The sequence below is a fragment of the Eretmochelys imbricata genome, chromosome 1 (assembly GCF_965152235.1).
Source record: "Eretmochelys imbricata isolate rEreImb1 chromosome 1, rEreImb1.hap1, whole genome shotgun sequence".
NCBI lineage: Eukaryota > Metazoa > Chordata > Testudines > Cheloniidae > Eretmochelys > Eretmochelys imbricata.
In genome coordinates, this window is record NC_135572.1 from 49,855,947 (window position 1) to 49,877,209 (window position 21,263).

The following is a 21,263-nucleotide window of genomic DNA, read 5'->3' on the forward strand; positions in this document are numbered from 1 at the left end:
TCTTTAGTTCTTAAGAGAGATCTACTATGAGATCCTAGAAGCCCATAGGATCTAGGGAGCATGTTGTTGTTCTGATTTGTCAAGCTGTCAGCATGGTAACTAAAGGCAGCATTATCTGCTCCTTAAGTATAATGGTCAAATTATAAGTAAGAATGAGGGATTGTTGTACTGCTGTTTATGTTCTACTTCCGGAGGTCCTGTTCAGTTAGAATGTCTTGGTGGCTGAAAATATCTCAAGAAAACAGTTGCTCTTGGTTCCTTTATTTAGGATGCCCTTATGTGAGAAGAAACCTTAGGGTCTGTTTAGTCACACCGTTGATTACTGAAAGACAAACAATGTCCAACTTTACCATCAGTAATAAGGGTACTGCTCCTGTTGGCTTCAGCTGTACTTGCAAGTGTGTGTTTGAAGGGTAAATTTTAGGGCCCTTCATATTTATCTCACTGCCCATAAAATAATATCCCAGTGGGGCAGATGGCTTATGTATTCACCCGTCTGTTGCATTGCAAGTTATATCAAGATAGTACTTTCACAAATCATTGTTTTTTAATCTAACTAATTTTGATTTTCTCTTTACAGGTTTTAAAACAGTGAAATCATGGCTCATTCAAAGACACGAGCCAATGATGGAAAAATTACGTATCCTCCAGGAGTCAAAGAAATCTCTGATAAAATATCTAAAGAAGAGATGGTGAGGCGGTTAAAGGTTAGTAAACAGCTTGCTAAATTTTGGAGGTTCATTTGGGGTATCTTGAAATTACTTTCAATATGAACATGAGACTTTGCATAATATATATATTATACCTATTAAATTTGTGGTTTTTTTACTCGTTTTATACTCAGAATAACTATTGGTTGCTTTCTGTTTTTGTGGTCTGCTGCTACCTCAGACTAGTCCGTCCAAAAATATTTGAATAAAATTAGAAGCACAAAGTGGCAATGAATAGTGGAAATAAATGACATATTACTATTTCTATGAAATACTATTTAAAATTTCTTCTTCTTTAAAAACAAGGCTATGTATATGGAAGGATCTCCTTAAATAGGAAGGAAACAAAGGGAATTGCCCTGGGTGAGTGTGTGATATCTTTATGGGAGAAGTATGGATGAATCTTTCTCTCACTTTCAGAATCCCTTTCACATATCTCAGGAGGGTGGTGGTGCCAGCTGCTTTATTCTGGAAAGAGGTGTGATTGCGTTTTAAAAATAATTTGCCTTCTCCAGTAGGTTCTGTGTGCTCTGTTAGGAATCTGTGGTTGATAGATTTCCAGTATAGTGGTGCTGAGGTGTGACAGAACAGAGCCAGTCCAGAACTAGTAGGTTCAGTTTTTTGATCAGCACAGGGAAATGCATTAAAATTTTTATTTGATACCCTATCTTTTCTCCTATTTGTTTTGAATACCTCTTCAGTGGAGGAACATCCTATTGTGGTTCATTTTCATATAAAATATAGACTTAGGAAAGAGAAAAATAAAAATAAAATTTCCCTTTTTATAGCTTAATTAGTGCTTTTGCAGTAGGAGGCTGTCTAGTACCAAATGAAAATGTTGTAGGGTTAATCCCAGTTGTTAATGCACTAGAATATAGAAACTGTCTTAATGTGGCTGAGGACAGCAGATTGCAAGTAAGAGACAATTACTTCCTATAAGTACTTCTGTTGTGCCAGGCTGCAATGTGAGAATTATTAGTTAAGGTTAAAGTATTGAATAACATGATATTTAAATTGGACCATTTGACACATTTGGATATGAAAACCTTTCTGAAAAAGATGAGTGGATATTACGGAACTAGGGAAAACAGATGGGGATGTAATTCTTTTCTAAGTGCAAAGCTCCAGAATGTTTTTCCTGCCCATAATGATATGACAAAGTTGATGGATCAGCATCAGGAGTTCCTAGATAGTTAAATTTTTTGAAGAAGTACAGGGGGTTTAGAAATGGTTTCCATTAGAGTTTGTGGTAACAAATTTTAGATGTTTCTAAGATGTTTAAACTTGTATCACACAAACATGTAGGGAACAGTTTCTTGGGTGGCTACAACTCTAAGTTCTAAAAATCAAGAGCATTACTACAATTCAAAATGCTACTGAAATATTTGTTCTAACACGGGAAGGAAAATGTCATTCCAGTTTGAGGTTACTCCAGGCGTTAAAGATCTGTCAGTAGAATAGCAGATGTTGCCCTTAAGCCAGGCATTTGAGATTATAGAAACTGGGGTGCAGGAATCTATGTATGCTGGATTGGTTTCCAGAGTTATATTTTTGTAGCTTCAAGAGCTAAGGGCCAATTCCTATCCATTGGTTTTAAATAAAACATTTTCTTTGACTAAGGCAGCAGAATGGTTAGCTGACTGCACCTTGAGTTCCTTGTCAGTGTCTTAGAGGTATGGTGGCAAGTGACATCCAAAAAACAATTTAGTTCAATCTATAGAAGGAAACTATGGTACTGAAAACTCATTTCATTAGAATGTGTTTTTATGGAGACCTGCTGTTGGCGAGGATTTAGAAAAGGTTCTCAAGAGACTTTGCCAAAAAGTAAATCTTATGGCAGACAGGTACATGCTTCTACGTTGCAGTTGAATTTTTATAGACTGCTGACAAGTATCAGATTTTCAAGATCAGGAACCTGAGTAATGGGTAGTTCCTTTTCAGGTTCCAAATACAGAGCATTTAGTTCAGTTACTATTTTTCTAAGATTTTTCTTGATATAATGCACACGCATACATAGCATCCTTCAGATTCTTTCAGGAGTTGGGAAGAGTTTTCCTTTATTCTTTAAAGGTACAGTTTACTTTCACTATAACAAACCCCTCGGGATCCAAGCAATGTTTATTTGTTATAGACAGGAGTTTGTTATAACAAAAAGAGACCTGTGGACGGGTGTTTTTTGGGGGGGGGGAAGGGGGGTGACAGCTCTTCCAGCCCCCAGGGTTTGTTACAGCCCAAGATTAATTATTGTGAAGGGTGTTATAGCATGGGTGTACTGTGTACATCTAATGTATCCTTCAGAAATCAAGATAACTTGATACAGTCAAAGTTGTTTGGAGTCTCCTGTATCCAAGAATCTTAGTGCAGTATAACATTAGGAAAAAATTAGGGTTATCTCCCCTTCAGATCTGAACAGTGTGTCTTCAGCCATCTTGTAGCTTTAAGGACAGTGTCATGGGGTCCACTCACGGCATGTGGCTCTGGGAATTAGCTCTTGTCAGGTGCTGTCCTCCCCTGGTGGTGTCTCTACGTGTCATCTCGCCTGGCAGCCCCTCTTGCTCCAGGAACTGCAGCCTCCTCTTTGTGACTTAGCCTTCTGGCTGACTCACTGTGTGGTATCCCCTTTGAGGAGTTTACCCAAAGTCCTTCTGCACAAACTGTCTCAGGCAGTCTTCTCCAGCTCTGCCCTGATGGTACCACTTCCTGGGCCCGCCCACTGCTCTGGGTTCCAGTCTAAGGACTCTCAACCCAGCACTCCTGTGCTTTTTCTCTCCCAGCCCTCACTGTTCCTTCCCTGGAATGTTTCCTACAATTCCTGGTTCCACTCCTTTCTCTGGGTGTACCAGCTCCAAACCCTCCTCCTTCTTCCCAGGGGGTGAATCAGCCAGTATCTGTTGTTAGCTTCCTGACTTCATAGGCCCCCACTTCTACCTACCTAGCTGAGCCCTTTCTAATCAATTCCCTGTTCCCTAGCTCCTCCTCCAGGTGCAGCCTGGGCAGTTAATTGGCCGACTTAGCTATCTTGACCTTTCCAGGCCTTGTGTGGGGTTAACACCGCATCACAGGCAGAACAAAATTTACCCATCACAGACAGATGGGAATGGGAGCCCTGCTCTCACGGAACCGGTTAGTTTGCTGCTGCAGCTGCAAGCTGTCTTTTCCAGACCTTCCTGCTGCAGAACTCTTAATGACATCTAATAAAAGTCCAAAACATAAGCAAGGAAAACTAATTGGTCCTTGTGAAGTATAAAATTTTCATTAATTATTTGGTGAGCTTTCTGGCAAGACATGGGATTGTATCTCAGATATCTCACCTGAGTTGCTCCCTTTTTAATGAGGAAGGTGCAGCATCGTGCCCAGAAATAATGGAAAGGCAAAACTTCATTTCTGGTGCCAGTGCTTCATTGTATCAACAGATGTGACATCTTCTCTAATCTACAGCCAGGACGTTTCATGTTATCAGGTCAGCCATTGACTGCTCAAGCCACCCACAGCAAGGCAAGAACCAAGTCTGCTTTGCTCAGAAACCCAAGTAGCATCACAGGAGGAGCAGCTGAAGGTGCTCCCACTCTAGTCACTCCTTAGGAGATGTGACAAGTGGGGAAAGAGTGCAAAATTGCCCGAACCTGATCAACAGCGTCTGGGCCTGACTGTGGCAAAAAGGCAATAGTGTGGAGGACAGTTGAGACCCAGGGAAGGTACCAGTAAAAGGCTGCCATGTCTATTCTCCAGCTCTGACATCTATCCAGTACCGCTGTCCTTACATGGGTAGATTAACCAGTTCCTGTACCCAATGGACCTCTCAGTGGGTTCCCACTTGCAGGTAGCCTTAGCAGCTGTACCTTAGTTGTTTCAAGGCTGGAGATTGGAGTCACAGTTGGTCTGTCTTCCAGAGAACCAATGCTTGGGAACAGTAGCTTCTGGAACCTCCTATTATGTGCCAGAGCTAGTTCTCCATATCCCCTTGCTATACCCTTCAAGCTAGAGGATCCTAGCTGCTTCTTCGAGTGCTGTCCCTGTGGGTGCTCCAGTCTAGGTGACGGTGTGTCCCGGCGCTGCTGATCGGAGATCTTCGTTAGCAGTGCCTGGTCGGGACGCACACACTCAGTTGGTATCTCCCATCTCGTTGGAATCATCTTGAGTACATGTGTCCCGCACCCTCCTCAGTTCCTTCTCAACCGTCCTCGGCTGAAGACGGGACTCAGGGCAGTGCTGCTTCTCTTCCCTGGTCTCAGTAGGAAACACTAACAAAGATCGTAGAAATAGTTATTAGTTACATCCCAGTTGTTTCCCTTCCTTAGAATAGTTTAGTTACTTAGTTTAAAAAAAAAAAACAAAACCAAAAACTTTTCACCTCAGGCTTGTCTCCTGCTGAGACACTTTCCCCTGCCATTTCTAATTCAATATGCCAGGGGCTTCAGGACTCAAGAAGTGTGTTTCCTACCAGGTCTCCATGCCAAGATCTGATGGGCACTCATGATGTGTGAAGTGCCTTGGCGAAACACTTGTCCCTGCAAAATGCATTCACTGCAAGCCTCAAGACCAGGGCTCGTCGCAACAGGGACCTGTGCCTTAAAATGTTGCTAATGGAAAAATCTCTGCAGCTGCCTTCGGAGACGGGGAAAGTTAAACCCTCTCCTTCATGCTCCCTGACCAGATCATAGCCAATTGGGAGCATGGCTTCACCCTCTCTGTAGTGGAGGCAAGAAGCCCAACAGTCTCCGAGGAGAGACTTTAACAAGGGTAAAGGGTCTCCCGCAAGATCCTTACTCTTTGTATTGACAGCGCAGAAGGCTGTCACAACACCTCAGCCATGGCTCCCACAGAGGCAGGAACCCGACCTCCTGTGCTGGGAAGGCTTCCGTGGCACCAAGAGCTTCAGCGCTAAAAATAGACGCGGTGCCGACTGTGTGCTCTGTTCCAGTGCTGACAAGAAGGTCTGCACCGATCCCCTCCGGGCTAAAAATAGCTGCGGTGCAGATTGCGCGCTCTGCTCTGGTACCGACAAGAACATTGGCACCGACCCCCTCTGGGCTAAAAATAGCCGTGGTGCCAACTGCGCGCTCTGCTACACTGCCAGGAAGAATGTCGGTACCGAGCCTGCCTCCTGCCCTGGCACCAGCAACAGACCCCCTGCAGGGCTCCTCCACATGCCTCCGGGCACCAGTGAGGCTTTCCATTGACTATGCGCTAGAGCACTGTCCAGGCTCAGTGCAGCCCAGGGAGCAGGAGCAACAGTTTCTCACTCAGGCTCAGGTGGCACTGAGAGATCACCTTAACACCCTGCTCCTTGACACGCAGGGCTCATTTTTTTTGAACAGTTGCTCTCCCCACCTGCCTCTCCTCCTCCACTGGAACCTTTTCCGCCTCAGGTCATGGCTCACAACCACCAGTCTGTTTCCCTACTTCACCCCTCCGTGGACAGCACCTGGGTTCTCCTATCCTATGCCTTGGCCTCAGTGGTACCCTTGGCCACATCCTCCTACCACTCACACTTAGACCTTTTCTACCAAACCACTACCTCCTTCTGTGCCTCGATCTCCAGCTCTGTCCACTTCTAGAGTGCCTGAACCCCCTTCTGAGAACATGAGCTACGGACCATATCCTGACTCACCGACCCCTGACTCTCCATCAGCTCCAGACAGTGTCCTCTTCCCTCCGCCTCCACAGAACGTGGACGACTGTAAACAATTTTAAGAACTTTTCAAGACGGTGGCACTCAATCAAGACATCTCCTTAGAAGAGGTTCAGGAAACACAACACAGACTCCTCAGAATCCTTCAACTCACTGTGCCTTCAAAGATCGCGCTCCCCATACACAAGGCACTCTTGGAGCCAGCTGACATTCTCTGGTAAACTCCAGCTTCTTTATTACCAACTTGCAAAAGGCTGAACGTAAATACTATGTTCCCACTAAGGACGCTGACTTCCTATTTTCTCATCCACAATCGAACTCTCCTGTCATGGATGCAGTTGCACAATGAACAAAACAGCTGCAATATCGGCCCACCCCTCAAGACAAGGACCTTAAACACCTTAACATCTTTGGTCGCAAGGTTTACGCTTCCTCCACTCTACAATTCAGAATTGCGAATTATTCTGCCCTCCTCACCAGCTATGACTTCGATAATTACAATAAATTTTTCGAATTTGCCTCCTACATTCCAGAGGATAGGAGAGCAGACTTCAAATCAATCCTGGTTGAGGGCCAGTTAATTTCCAGAACTGCCATACAAGCAGCTCTAGACACAGCAGCCCTACTACTGCAACTGCTGTGGTTATGCGCAGACCTTCATGGCTCTGGCATCCGTAAAGATCTGAAGACCAAAGTGGTGGACCTCCCCTTTGATAAGGATAAACTTTTCTCCAAACTCTCCCCCCCCCCCCCCAAAAAAAAAAAAAAAAAAAAACAACCAAACCCCGATGAACTCCTCCACACCATGAAAGATTCTAGAGCGACACTGCACACCCTGGGCATTCACCCATATTTTCCTAGGAGACAATACCAACCCTACCAAAGACCCCACACACAACAGTATTATCGGCCTCAACCCAAATCATACGACATAACCAGGAGTCGCACTAGACCCCCTAAGCGCAGACAAAATCAAGCTCAAGCAACCACCTCCCACCCACTGGGGAATAAACAACAATTTTGAAATGTTGGTAGAGGGTCTGCAGGACCTACCCTTGAATCCACCGCCTACTTGCCCATTTAGCCACTGCCTCCAGAGTTTTCAACATGCCTGGCAGCGGATTACACAGGATCGCTGGGTCCTCGAAATAGTTCAGTCTGGTTACTCTATCCCCTTTTATATCCTACCCTTCCCCCTTCCTTGTCCCTCTTCAGTGACCCTCTCACAAGCGCTTACTTCGCGTAGAAGTGGCTCACCTTCTACAACTAGGCGCAGTGGAAACTGTGCCGACACAACATTGAGGGAAAGGGTTCTACTCCCATTACTTTCTGACCCAGAAAACGACTGGGGGATGGAGGCCTATACTGGACCTATGCCTACTGAACAAATTTGTGAGGGTAAAATAATTCAAGATGGTCACACTTGGCACAATAATTCCTGCACTGGATCAAGGGGACTGGTTCACAGCCGTCGACCTACAGGACGCTTATTTTCATATACCAATTCATCTAGCTCACAGACGCTTCCTATGATTCACAGTTCGTCATGACCATTTTCAATACAGAGTTCTTTCTTTTGGATTCTCCACAATGCCGAGAGTCCTAGCCGTGGTCGTGGTTCACCTCCCCAGACATGGAATCACACTTTTTCCCCTACCTGGATGATTGCCTCATCAAGGACAACTCTTATGGCGAGACACTTCAAGCTACCCATTTCGCCATCTCCCTCTTTCACAGCCTAGGGCTCCAAATAAACGTCCAGAAATCCACCCTGACACTTACCCAACAGATAGAGTTCATTGGAGCTCATCTGAATTCAATTAGAAGCAGAGCCTCACTCCCAAGTCACAGGTTCCTCGCTATCGCACAACTGATATGCACGCTCTCTCTTTGTCCCAGGACACAGGCAAGAATCTATCTACGGCTCCTTGGTCACGTGACAGCCACCACCTTCGTGGTCCAGCACGCCAGGCTATGCATGAGATGTCTTCAGGGCTGGCTCAACTCCAACTTCAAACCCAACAGACCCACCTTAGGGATGCTGCTAACTCCTTCTCCCAATGTTCTAGCTTCCCTACACTGGTGGACAAGACCAGAAAACCTCTGCATGGGTATTCCCTTCCAGCAACGATCCCCAATGCTCATGCTCACCACGGACGCTTCCTTAATCGGCTGGGGAGCACATCTAGGGGGACACAGGGCACGAGGCTGGTGGTCCGCATCAGAGACACGCCTACACATAAACCTCTTAGCGCTCAGAGCGGTGTGACGAGCATGCCTTCACTTTCTTCCCCTCATAAAGAACAAATCTATTCGGGTCTTAACAGACGACGTAGCATGTATGTTTTACATCAACAGACAAGGGGGAGCCTGATCACATTCCCTGTGCATGGAAACCATCCGACTATGGAATTGGTGCACACAACATCAAATACAAATCATTGCCTCATACCTACCCAGCTGCCACAATACTACTGCCGACGCACTCAGCAGACACTTCTCAACAGAACACAAATGGGAACTGCACCCCGCAATACTTCAACAGCTCTTCTCCCTCTGGGGCACCCTATCAATAGACCTTCTTGCCACAACCCAGAATCGAAATTGTCGCCTGTTTTGCTCCAGAGTGGGACTCGGGACTGCATCCCTAGGAGACGCGTTCCTCATCCCGTGGAACAACTCTCTTGTACGCCTTCCCACCAATCCCTCTGCTACACAGTGTTCTTCAGAAGATCATAGACGATAATGCGCGGGTCATACTTATTGCCCTGGCTTGGCCTAGACAGTTGTGGTATCCTTACCTACTCCGCATATCCTACCGTCATCCATGGACTCTCCCAGCATAAAACGATTTATCACGGGCCTACAAAATCTCTACCCTGAAATGTATCCAAGGGCAGCTACATGGAATCTTAACCTCATTCTTCACAGTCTCATGAAACCTCCATTTGAGCCCTTGGCTACCTCATCTCTTTTTTTTCATATGTCTATGAAGGTAGCTTTCTTAGTTGCAATAACATCAGCAAGTAGAGTAGGTGAAATAAGCGCCCTGATGGCCTATCGTCCCTACGCAACGTTCTCCAAAGACAAAGTCACTCTGAGACCACATCCTAAATTTCTCCCTAAGGTGGTATCCACCTTAACCAACCAATATACTTACCTGTTTTCTATCTTAAACCTCACGAGATTTCGCAAGAGGCAACTCTGCATACTCTTGACTTCAAGTGATCAATTGCCTTTTATTTAGACAGGACTAAGCCATTCTGTAAGTCCCCATGACTCTGTCTCAATTAATGAAAGACCGAAAGGTACGGCTATCTTTAAGCAACGTCTGTCCAAATGGATCTCTGACTGTATCAGATCCTCTTACCGTATTGAAAATGTTCAACCACCCGAAGGCATTAGAACTCATTCCACTTGAGCTATGTTGACATCCGTTGCCTTCCTACATAACGTACCCATTTTTGACATCTGTAAAGCACCTACATGGTTACCTGAACACACGTTTGCCAAGCACTATGCTATCACGCAAGATACCACAACAGACACCATAGTAGGCCATACAGTACTCTCTACAGTACTCACTGCCGCATCTCCAATGTCCCACCAACCATAGTGGGAACTGCTACACATTCACCTAGAGTGGAGCACCCACAGCGACAGCACTCGAAGAAGGGGAAGTTACTCACCTTGCAGTAACTGAAGTTCTTTGAGATGTGTGTCCCTGTGGGTGCTCCACTCCCTGCCCTCCTCCCCTCTACTTTGGAGTACTGATATTATTTCTCCACGGTAGAGAAGGAACTGAGGAGGGTGCGGGATGCATGCACTCAGGAAGATTCCAACGAGACGGGAGATACCAACTGATCGTGTGTGTCCTGACCCAGGCACTGTTACCGATCTTGGATCACCGGCGCCGGGACACACCGTCGCCTAGAGTGGAGCACCCACAGGGACACACATTTCAAAGAACATGTGCCCGTCCTGGGGCTTCATGGGGGGGTACTGCTGAGGTTGGAAACACCCCTCCCCAGCCTGCCAGGGATCCGACTCCTCTTAGGGCTCTCATTGCCTGAAGTGGCCAAAGGAAAAGCAGGCCAAACGCACCGGGGTCTAGATTCGGCTAAGGCCAACACCGAAGGGCAAGCCGATCATGGGACTGCCCCTTAGGGCAATGGAGCATCCTCGGTCCCTGGACTGCAGGCATAGATCTCTGTGGCCTAGGACCTCGGCACAGCATCTCCGGTTAGAAGACCCAGGTTCCCAACACTGTGCTCTTCCCCTGCGAGACATGGGACACTGGGGTCGAGGCACCAGTCCCCGTGCCACCAGTACCGGCAAGCTTCCTGCCAAAGATTGTCACGGCGCAGGTCACCTTTGCCCAGATGGTCTACCAGACCTTGGTCCCCACCTGGGTGGGATCGCTCTCTGTCATGGCACCAGTCTCCATCTCCCCGGTACTGCTTGTTGGGCAGGCACTGACCCTCGCTGGTTGCCTACCAGGGTCAGTGGGCAAAGTCAGGCCTCAGTGGCTCCGCCCTGGATGCTGGAAGGGCAATGGTTGGAGTTGGATTGGGACCCGCGAAACCCATGCAGTATCTGCAGGTATGGTGTGGCAGCAGGGACAGTGGCCTGCTCAATGGCCATACTGGAACCTGTGGGGTGTGCCTGTAATGCCAGTACCATATTCCCACCAATCCTCCCTGGCTGCCTCAGACAAACTGCCCTTGGCACTGCTGGCACCAGAGTCGGAACATGGTACCGAGTCAGACTCAGGGGCAGTGCCTTGGACTCCAGCACCTAAGGAGCCATCCCCAGAGAAGGAGGGGGAACCTGCCCCTCCCCCGGTGGAGCAATCATCATCGTCGTCTCCGGATAAAGCGGTGGCAGGTCCCTCCCACATGAGCTGTCCCCCAATGACTTCAAGGAACACCAGGCTCTCCTTAAAAGGGTGGCTACCAACTTGAACTTAAAAAATGAGGAGGCCATGGAGGAGTCTGATGACCTCTTCAATGTTATATCCTCCTCTCACCCCAGCCTGGGTCGCACTATCTGTACAATCAGGATTGCCAAATGGCTGTGACAGACCTTCTCCCATTCAGCCTACGTCTAAGTTGGCAGAAAAGTATTATGTCCCTGTAAAAGGGTTCAAATAGCTGTGTACACACACTCCAGTAGCATCACTGCTCATATCTGCTGTTAATGAAAGGGACAGGTCAGGCCAAGTCAGTGGCACACTGAAAAACAAAGACGCTAAGAGACTGGACTTATTTGGCACAAAGATTTATTCAATGACCAGCCTGCAATTTTGGGTGTCTAACCACCAGGCCCTGTTAGGCAGGTACAATTTTAACCTGTGGGACTCCCTTGGTTTACCTGGCCTGCCAAGCCTTCCTACCTCACATAAAAAGGAGGGCGGTCCAGGTCCTGACGGACACTACAGCACGTATATGTTCTATATCAACAAGCAGGGCAGAGCCAGATTGTCTGCTCTTTGCCGCAAAGCCCTCAGGCTCTGGGACTTCTGTCTCCAACATGACATGCGTCTCTTAGCCAGGCACCTTAGCTGGGCAACTCCCCTGGGCCAGGAACGGTTTGGCAGATCACTTCAGCAGGACCATCTTGTCTCCCCATGAACAGTCCCTCCATCCGGAGGTGGTCACCTTCATCTTCCAGAGGTGGGGGACTCCTCAGGTGGACCTGTTCGCATCCAGTCAGAACAGGAAATGCTGTGTTTTCTGCTCGATTTGGGGGGATCGACAGGGGCACCCTGTTGGACGCTTTTCTGCTTCAGTATTCTGGGGCTCTGTTGTATGCCTTCCACCTTTTCCCCCACCCCCACCCCCCAGTGCCATTGATTCACAGGGTCCTCATGAAGATCAAGCAGGACAGGGCGAAGAGGGGCCTTGCAGTGATGGCTTGGCTGCGCCAGCACTGGTTCAGCATGCTTCTGAACCTCTTGGGTGGCTGCTCCAGTGCAGCTACCACTCAGGCTGGACTTGCTGTCCCAAAACTACGGCAGTCTTCTGCATCTGAACCTGGAGGTGCTGCACCTGACTGCTTGGCTACTGCGTGGTTAAGTGCAGAGGAGCAGGAGTGCTTGGCTGCTGTCCCACAGGTTCTGTTGGGCAGCAGCAAGCCCTCCACTAGGGCAACCTACCTGGCCAAATGGAAGCTGTTCTCCTGTTAGTTCTTGGATAAAGGCATTCAGCCTGAGCGGGCCTTCCATCTGCCACTCGAGGGTAGGTTGGTTTTTGACCAGAACATGATTACCAGGTTCCTCAAGAGCCTCGAGCACCTCTACCCGCACATCAGGGACCCCATTCCTCCGTGGGACCTGAATCTTGTGCTGTCGTGGCTCATGGGACCCTTGGTTTCCTGCTGTCTCCTTCTCCTGTCCTGGAAGGTTGCGTTCTTTATTACAATAACATCTGCCTGCTGGGGCTCTGAGATTAGGGCACTTATCTCAGAACCGCCCTATATGGTCATTTACAAAGACACTTTCCAGCTGCAGCTGCACCCGGCTTTCCTGCCCAAGGTGGTTTCACAGATTTATGTGGGCCAGGACATTTACTTACCTGTCTTTTTTCCAAAGCTGCGTAAGTCAGAGGAGGAGCATAGGTTGCATTTCATAGATGTCAGGAGGGCCTTAGCCTCCGGGCCTGGTGCCTATCCAGGACATCTGTACGGTGGCCACCTGGTCATCCATCCACGCTTTCACATTCCACTACGCACTTATCCATCAGGCTAGGGGGGAACCCATCACAGTATCCATCCTTCAGATTATCCTTGGACAAATGCCTGAGATACCTTTCCTTATCTCTGTCAGGACCAATAAAGTGACCTTCCAGCCCCCAATGCAATACCAATAAAGGCTGAAGGTTAGCAGTTGCTCTCAGTAGGCGGGTAATGTAAACCCCTCTTTCCCCCATACTTTTTCCTTTCAGAATTGGAGCAGAAGACTCAGCTTGGGGGAAAAAAGTCAAGCACTATCGTATCTAGTATTCACTGTGCAAAGGAGTGGAGGAAGAGGCTTCCACCTCATCCTTATATTTTTTTGTGGGAGATGGAAGGTGCATTAGAAAAGCAAGAAAAAAAATCTGAATAGAACAGGACTAGACTAGTTGGTTTGTCTTCATGGGAAGAAAGCTAGCTTTCTGAATTGGAGCCTGATGCCCAAGAAAGAAATTCAGGACAAACTTTAATCTTGAATATTGTAGTTTGCTCTTACAGGTATATAGCTGCTATATGCTGCCCTAAAAATCATAGAGGAGTGTGGCCTCTTCAAAGGTCAAGAGCCTAGGCAAATATTCCAAGACACTTTATAATGATCACCAAAGTCAGACAAAAAGAAATGGAGTACTTGTGGCACCTTAGAGACTAACCAATTTATTAGAGCATGAGCTTTCGTGAGCTACAGCTCACTTCATCAGATGCATACTGTGGAAACTGCAGCAGACTTTATATATACACAGAGAATATGAAACAATACCTCCTCCCACCCCACTGTCCTGCTGGTAATAGCTTATCTAAAGTAATCGTCAGGTTAGGCCATTTCCAGCACAAATCCAGGTTTTCTCACCCTCCACCCCCCCCCACAAATTCACTCTCCTGCTGGTGATAGCCCATCCAAAGTGACAACTCTTTACACAATGTGCATGATAATGAAGTTAGGCCATTTCCTGCACAAATCCAGGTTCTCTCACTCCCTCACCCCCCTCCAAAAACCCACCCCCATACACACACAGACTCACTCTCCTGCTGGTAATAGCTCGTCCAAACTGACCACTCTCCAAGTTTAAATCCAAGTTAAACCAGAACATCTGGGGAGGGGGGGGGTAGGAAAAAACAAGAGGAAATAGGCTACCTTGCATAATGACTTAGCCACTCCCAGTCTCTATTTAAGCCTAAATTAATAGTATCCAATTTGCAAATGAATTCCAATTCAGCAGTTTCTCGCTGGAGTCTGGATTTGAAGTTTTTTTGTTTTAAGATAGCGACCTTCATGTCTGTGATTGCGTGACCAGAGAGATTGAAGTGTTCTCCGACTGGTTTATGAATGTTATAATTCTTGACATCTGATTTGTGTCCATTTATTCTTTTACGTAGAGACTGTCCAGTTTGACCAATGTACATGGCAGAGGGGCATTGCTGGCACATGATGGCATAAATCACATTGGTGGATGTGCAGGTGAATGAGCCTCTGATAGTGTGGCTGATGTTATTAGGCCCTGTGATGGTGTCCCCTGAATAGATATGTGGGCACAATTGGCAACGGGCTTTGTTGCAAGGATAAGTTCCTGGGTTAGTGGTTCTGTTGTGTGGTATGTGGTTGTTGGTGAGTATTTGCTTCAGGTTGCGGGGCTGTCTGTAGGCAAGGACTGGCCTGTCTCCCAAGATTTGTGAGAGTGTTGGGTCATCCTTTAGGATAGGTTGTAGATCCTTAATAATGCGTTGGAGGGGTTTTAGTTGGGGGCTGAAGGTGACGGCTAGTGGCGTTCTGTTATTTTCTTTGTTAGGCCTGTCCTGTAGTAGGTAACTTCTGGGAACTCTTCTGGCTCTATCAATCTGTTTCTTTACTTCCGCAGGTGGGTATTGTAGTTGTAAGAAAGCTTGACAGAGATCTTGTAGGTGTTTGTCTCTGTCTGAGGGGTTGGAGCAAATGCGGTTGTATCGCAGAGCTTGGCTGTAGACGATGGATCGTGTGGTGTGGTCAGGGTGAAAGCTGGAGGCATGCAGGTAGGAATAGCGGTCAGTAGGTTTCCGGTATAGGGTGGTGTTTATGTGACCATTGTTTATTAGCACTGTAGTGTCCAGGAAGTGGATCTCTTGTGTGGACTGGACCAGGCTCAGGTTGGTGGTGGGATGGAAATTGTTGAAATCATGGTGGAATTCCTCAAGGGCTTCTTTTCCATGGGTCCAGATGATGAAGATGTCATCAATATAGCGCAAGTAGAGTAGGGGCTTTAGGGGACGAGAGCTGAGGAAGCGTTGTTCTAAATCAGCCATAAAAATGTTGGCATACTGTGGGGCCATGCGGGTACCCATAGCAGTGCCGCTGATCTGAAGGTATACATTGTCCCCAAATGTGAAATAGTTATGGGTAAGGACAAAGTCACAAAGTTCAGCCACCAGGTTAGCCGTGACATTATCGGGGATAGTGTTCCTGACGGCTTGTAGTCCATCTTTGTGTGGAATGTTGGTGTAGAGGGCTTCTACATCCATAGTGGCCAGGATGGTGTTATCAGGAAGATCACCGATGGATTGAAGTTTCCTCAGGAAGTCAGTGGTGTCTCGAAGGTAGCTGGGAGTGCTGGTAGCGTAGGGCCTGAGGAGGGAGTCTACATAGCCAGACAATCCTGCTGTCAGGGTGCCAATGCCTGAAATGATGGGGCGCCCAGGAGTTCCAGGTTTATGGATCTTGGGTAGTAGATAGAATATCCCAGGTCGGGGTTCCAGGGGTGTGTCTGTGCGGATTTGATCTTGTGCTTTTTCAGGAAGTTTCTTGAGCATATGCTGTAGTTGCTTTTGGTAACCCTCAGTGGGATCATAGGGTAATGGCTTGTAGAAACTCGTGTTGGAGAGCTGCCGAGCCAAAGTCAGACAGACCTTGTGAGCCTACCCAAAGCTGAAGTAGCACTTTCTTCCTTTGCAAAGGACAAAGCTGTGCCTGTGAAAAGAGATTTTCTCTCCTGCATATGAGAATGCACAATAATTTCAAGGCAGCCTATTCAGTTGTAAGGGACTCCTCATCCTGTGCTTAGCTGTAATGATCCTGGCCTAGACAGGCTTCTATTGGACTCCATCCAGCTAACTGTCAAACTCCTACAGATTGTTCCTTTCTCCATATCTTGTGCCAGTGGCATTTGTATTGATTGCGTCCCTGACTTAAGCTTCTCAGGTAGGGGAGTGGAGTACAGCATAGCATCTTGCAGGTGCATGGTGGCTGCACTCTTGGAAGGCAGATTTGAAAAGCAACTGCTGTCATTCTCAAAGTATTCAGGGGGAGAAACTAATTGATAAGCCAGTGGATATAAAGTAGTTGCTGACTCATTAGAAAAGAACAAGACACTCAAATCACCAAACAATCCAAAAAAGAAATGTAAGTCACATTTTAAATTGAGTCCTTTCATGAGTCCTGGGCCTCAAAATGCAACTAATGAGATCAGCCAAGTTTCAGCCCATGCTTCTGGTTATACTTTCTCTTACTTTCTTGAATAATTCATCTCTTCCTTTGGTGTTTATAGTCTTCAAATATTTTGAATTGTTTTACAATTCCTAGTTGTTTATCTTTTTATATGCAAGCATCACATTTGTGTCTAGGTGGAAGGATGGCTTTCAGCGCTGGAAACTTGGTTTGAAATCCTTTGTCACGAGTGAAAATATTTAATTTCATCCTAGTCTCTGAAACTGTTTTTCATCCTAGTACCATAATCCAATTTAGCACAGTTCTGCATAGTTGTTACTGTGAGCTCTGGGAAAATCCAATACTTCAATAGTAGAAGAATTTCAGGTCAGGATTTAAGAGTATTGGCTGATCTATATGGAGAAACTTATGCTAGAGGCTTTCTGCACTTCACCTAGTTCTAAAAATGTTAATTCCTCACTTCTATGAGTTGCAAATTGAGATGAGAATGCAAAAAAAGTCAATTAATTTTGTTGTATATTTTTGGTGGTAGTGGTCGTTCAAAACTAACGAACATTTAAATGTTGACAAATGGTGAACTTGGTTTAAATGCAAAATAGGAGAGAACTCAAGCTAATTCCCAGAATGAACACGAAGCATACTTGTGGCTCAGTTCATTTGAAGCCCAAGTAGTAGTTTATTAGTACATTAATAAATGACAGAAACTCAATCTTCTGTAACAAAAACAATTCCTCTTTGGAATTTGGAAGGGACTTGGTGGTGTGATAGCCCAAGCAACTGATTTCTTCTGGGCTAAGTAGGAAAGGAGATTCATTTTCCAATGGAAATTATATGGGTACATTAGAAACACACAGATTATAATTTTAATCTTCTGTTTCTAATGTGATTTGAAGTTTAGCATCTCTGAAGGTCCTTCAAACATGCAAGAGAATTGCCATAAATCAGGTTGGTTTGGTATCTGGCCAGCCAGAAGAGATTTCTGATTTCGCCATATCTAAAAATATTATGATAATAAAATATCATAGTTGTTTTGAAGTATTTTATCAGTAAGTGCAAAGTGAGCCACTTAACAAGTAATCTATCTCTTAAGGCCTTAATCTTGTAGCACTAAAATCAGTGGAAATTTTGCCACTAACTTTAATGGGTGAAGGATCGAGCTTTAATTGCCATTTTGTTACATCCAATGGCAGTTGCACTAATTAAAATAATTACATCTCCGTGATTCAAATAAGAAATTCTTATATAATGACTTAGATTCTTCAATTTAAAAATATCCCATAAAATAAATCGCATCATATGGAAAGTAGGTATTGGAATTTCATTCTAAATAATCAAAGGCCAAACATAATACATCTATTTTTCCCCTTCAAACAAGCGTTTTATTTAAATTGGACTAGTGACTGAATGTTATGTGTTAATATGTTCAACATATTTTATTGGGCTACTAGTTTTTCTTTCTGTCTGTCTATCTTCAGGGTAGGGACCATTTTTACTCCATGTTGATACAGGACCTGGCCCAGTTGGGCTCTGATTTTGATTGGGATCGCTTAGTCCTCCTGTAATAAAAATAGTATTAATTTGCATAAAGTCCTGGGTTAATGTATGATTGCATTAAAACCCAGTGCACTCTGCTTTAGTTGGTGGGTTGTCCTGGTGAGAAGCTCGTTTCAGCCTTTGTTGTAGAGGACAGAAACTTAAAATATCAAAAAGAAAATAAGGGGGGGGGGAAGGTTCAGATGGGGGTTTGTCAACTTTCTGTATCACTCTAAATGTTTAAAGAAGAAATTATAAGCTTCCTAATAAAAGTTGACTGCTTTTGCTTTCTGGGTTTACCTGTGCATGGCTGATGCCATGCTTGATGCCATGGCTGATGCACAGGTAAACACCTCTTAGCTCAGTCGAATCAGTGAATTGTCTTTTTAGCGCAGTGGTTCTCAAACTTAATTGCAGTGCGCCCCCCCTTCTGACACCAAAAATAACTACCCAACAGGGGCACCAAAGCCTGAGCCCCGGCCGGGAAGGCCAAAGCCCAAGCCCCACCGCCCCAGAGGTGTGTGTGCTGGGGAGAAAAGATGAAGTCCAAGGGCTTCCTCAGCTTTGGCCCTGGGCAGTGGAGCTTGGGCTTCAGCCCCAGGCAGAGGGGCTCGGACTTAGGTTCGGCCGCAAGGTCCCAGCAAGTCGAACTCCAGCTCTGGCAGCCCCATTAAAATAGGGTCAGGACTCTCTTTTGTGACCTGACCCTCAGTTGGAGAACGGCTGCTTTAGAGGCATATTAAACACTGTGCAAAAGCTGAGTGTTGGGTGGGTGGAGAAAGGGTAGAATTGCATGAGCTCTTGCCTTATTTTGAATGAAGACCTGTTTACCTAGAGAGCGTCACTTATATATTGATCTAATTTTTTTTGTAGATGGTTGTGAAAACATTCATGGATATGGACCAGGACTCTGAAGAAGAAAAGGAGCTGTATCTAAATCTTGCATTACATCTTGCTTCAGATTTTTTTCTCAAACACCCTGATAAAGATGTGCGCTTGCTGGTAGCATGTTGCCTTGCTGATATTTTCAGAATTTATGCTCCTGAAGCTCCATACACATCACCAGATAAACTGAAAGTAAGTTGAAATAAGCACGCACATGGAAAATGTATGTTTAATAAAAAAAAAAAAGGTGGTGGGAGAGTAAGGGCAGAACGAATATATTTCACCCATTGCATCCCAAGCCAAATCATTTTATCTACTTCTGGTTCAACAAGTTTACTAGTTATTGTATAAATAAAAATAAATAAGTTACCTGAGAAATCCAAGGCTTTAACCTCGTTATGGGGACACAGGTTCTGTCTGCACTGCAAATTTAGCTACTATAAAAGTCGGGAGATAACAGTGTTGTAATTAAATCTTCTACCTCAGTTATATTGTAGACTTAACAAATATAACTGGTGAGAAGCATAACTGTTGTAACTGTAGTCCCAACCTATGAAAGAGGCAAGATAGGTAAAGTAATATTTTTTATTGAACCAACTTCTGTTGGTGGAAGTTATAAGATTTCTAACTGCTTAGTCTGCGTAGCTTGAAAGCTTGTACCTTCCACCAGCAGAATTTGGTTCAATAAAAGATAATATCTCACCCACCTTATATCTCAGGCAGCCTCTGTTTCCATATGTAATATTTAAAGGCTCTTGGAATTATTAACTTTTTATATCTGTTTTTGAGATTAACTAGAATATCTACTCTGCTGTCCTTTTAGTAGTGTTGACAGGTCTTTAGCTTCCACAGGATCCTTCTGTGAGAGAGCAGCAAAATCCCCTCTACCAGCACTTCTAAAATAGTGATTTCTAGTGCTTTCAGTTAGCATTTTGGGGTATTTCAATACTGCACGGGATCTGTGGGACCCAGGCTTGTGGACTTGGTGTTTCTAAGCCTGCACTTATGTGCCTCGCTGCATTGTAAACCTGAGTTTATAGTTGCTGGACCTAGGTCTTAGCCATACTAACATGTCTACACTGCACTACGCAGACCTTCTGACTCTAGTCCATTACTTGAAGTGCGTTCACACTGCAAAGTAACAGCTTGAACCTGAGTTGCAGCGGGATTCTGACCCACTCGTCTATCTAGGTTCTAGGACCTGGGTCCTGAGTGCTTGCTGACTCAGTTGGACTGATTTGTGTGAATTGATAGGGGGGCTTGAGCTCAAACCAGAGTCAGAGACCAAGTTTAGTGTGCAGTGTAGATATGCTCTTGGAGGGGAGAGATTATTTTACTGAAGAAAGGTATGTTTGCAAATAGTTCAAATTATGGTGTTACTCTCCATCTAACTGTGAGAGTGATCTTTTCTGCTGAGAATTTGAAAGTTGCAAAGTTTTAAGAGTGACCTTACTCTACGTTACGTGAAATACCCATAGCCCAACTAGATGGAGATGGTTGATTAGGAAATGACAATTTAAACAAGCAGCTGCAGAGTAATCTTTTTGTTACAGAAACTTTCGTTTTATGGCAGTTTAGATGGATTTACTCTTTGTCATTTAAAAAAACAAAACAAAAAGCCACCAGCTAAATTTCTTCTAAGCTGCGCAGCAGGCTATTAAGGGCCACACTGGCAGGGAAAGGTGGCCAGGAAGAGGCACCCCTCCCATGGCCCGGCTGGAGCTGTCACGGCCAGGGAGAGGTATCTCTTCCCTGGCCGGGCCCAAGATGCTGCAAAGAGAGGGAGAGAGAGGGGGCTGGGGGAGTCCTCTCTCTCCCCAGGGCAGCCTGCACCCCAAACCTCTCTTCCCCAACCCCACTCCAAGCCCTCACCCCCCCCCCCACATTCCAATCCTCTGACTCAGCCCTGAGCCCCTTCCTTTACCCCGAGCCCCGTATCCCCGGCTCCATCCCCGAGCCCACATCCCCAGCCAGAGCCCACATCCCAACCCTTGGACCCAGCCCCAAGCACCCTCCCACACTCTGAACCCCTTGGCCCCACCCCCGCCACACATCACCTCCATATTGGTGCCCATAACAAAATTCATTCTACGCATGCATGTAAAAAATTATAGGGAACACTGAACACAAGTCCTACCTTCTCCCCCCCTTCCCCCAAACATACAAAAACAAACAACTTTTCACTACCCTCTCTGAATCTTGACTGATGGGTTGGGCTCTCTCTTCTTTTAAAATAGGCAACGGTGAAAATTAGTATTTAAAAAATGGTGGTGTCTTTTTGTTCATTGTCTTCTGCTCTTGGCTTTAACTTCTCTAGTCTTTTTGTTTGCAGATTTCAGAATTGTAAATTTCAGAGGTA

General features: G+C 45.8%; 1 protein-coding gene across 2 annotated transcripts in view; it reads left to right on the top strand.

Moving 5' to 3' along the window:
* PDS5B (PDS5 cohesin associated factor B) overlaps positions 1 to 21,263 on the top strand; it is a 268,672-nt gene that overhangs the window by 44,811 nt on the left and 202,598 nt on the right. For both annotated transcript variants that reach the window (XM_077810153.1, XM_077810163.1), the window contains exons 2-3: positions 581 to 707; positions 18,893 to 19,096. In XM_077810153.1, coding sequence (XP_077666279.1) covers positions 600 to 707; positions 18,893 to 19,096 — 312 coding nt within the window. In that variant the 5' untranslated portion in view covers positions 581 to 599. The remainder of the gene's footprint in view (positions 1 to 580; positions 708 to 18,892; positions 19,097 to 21,263) is intronic.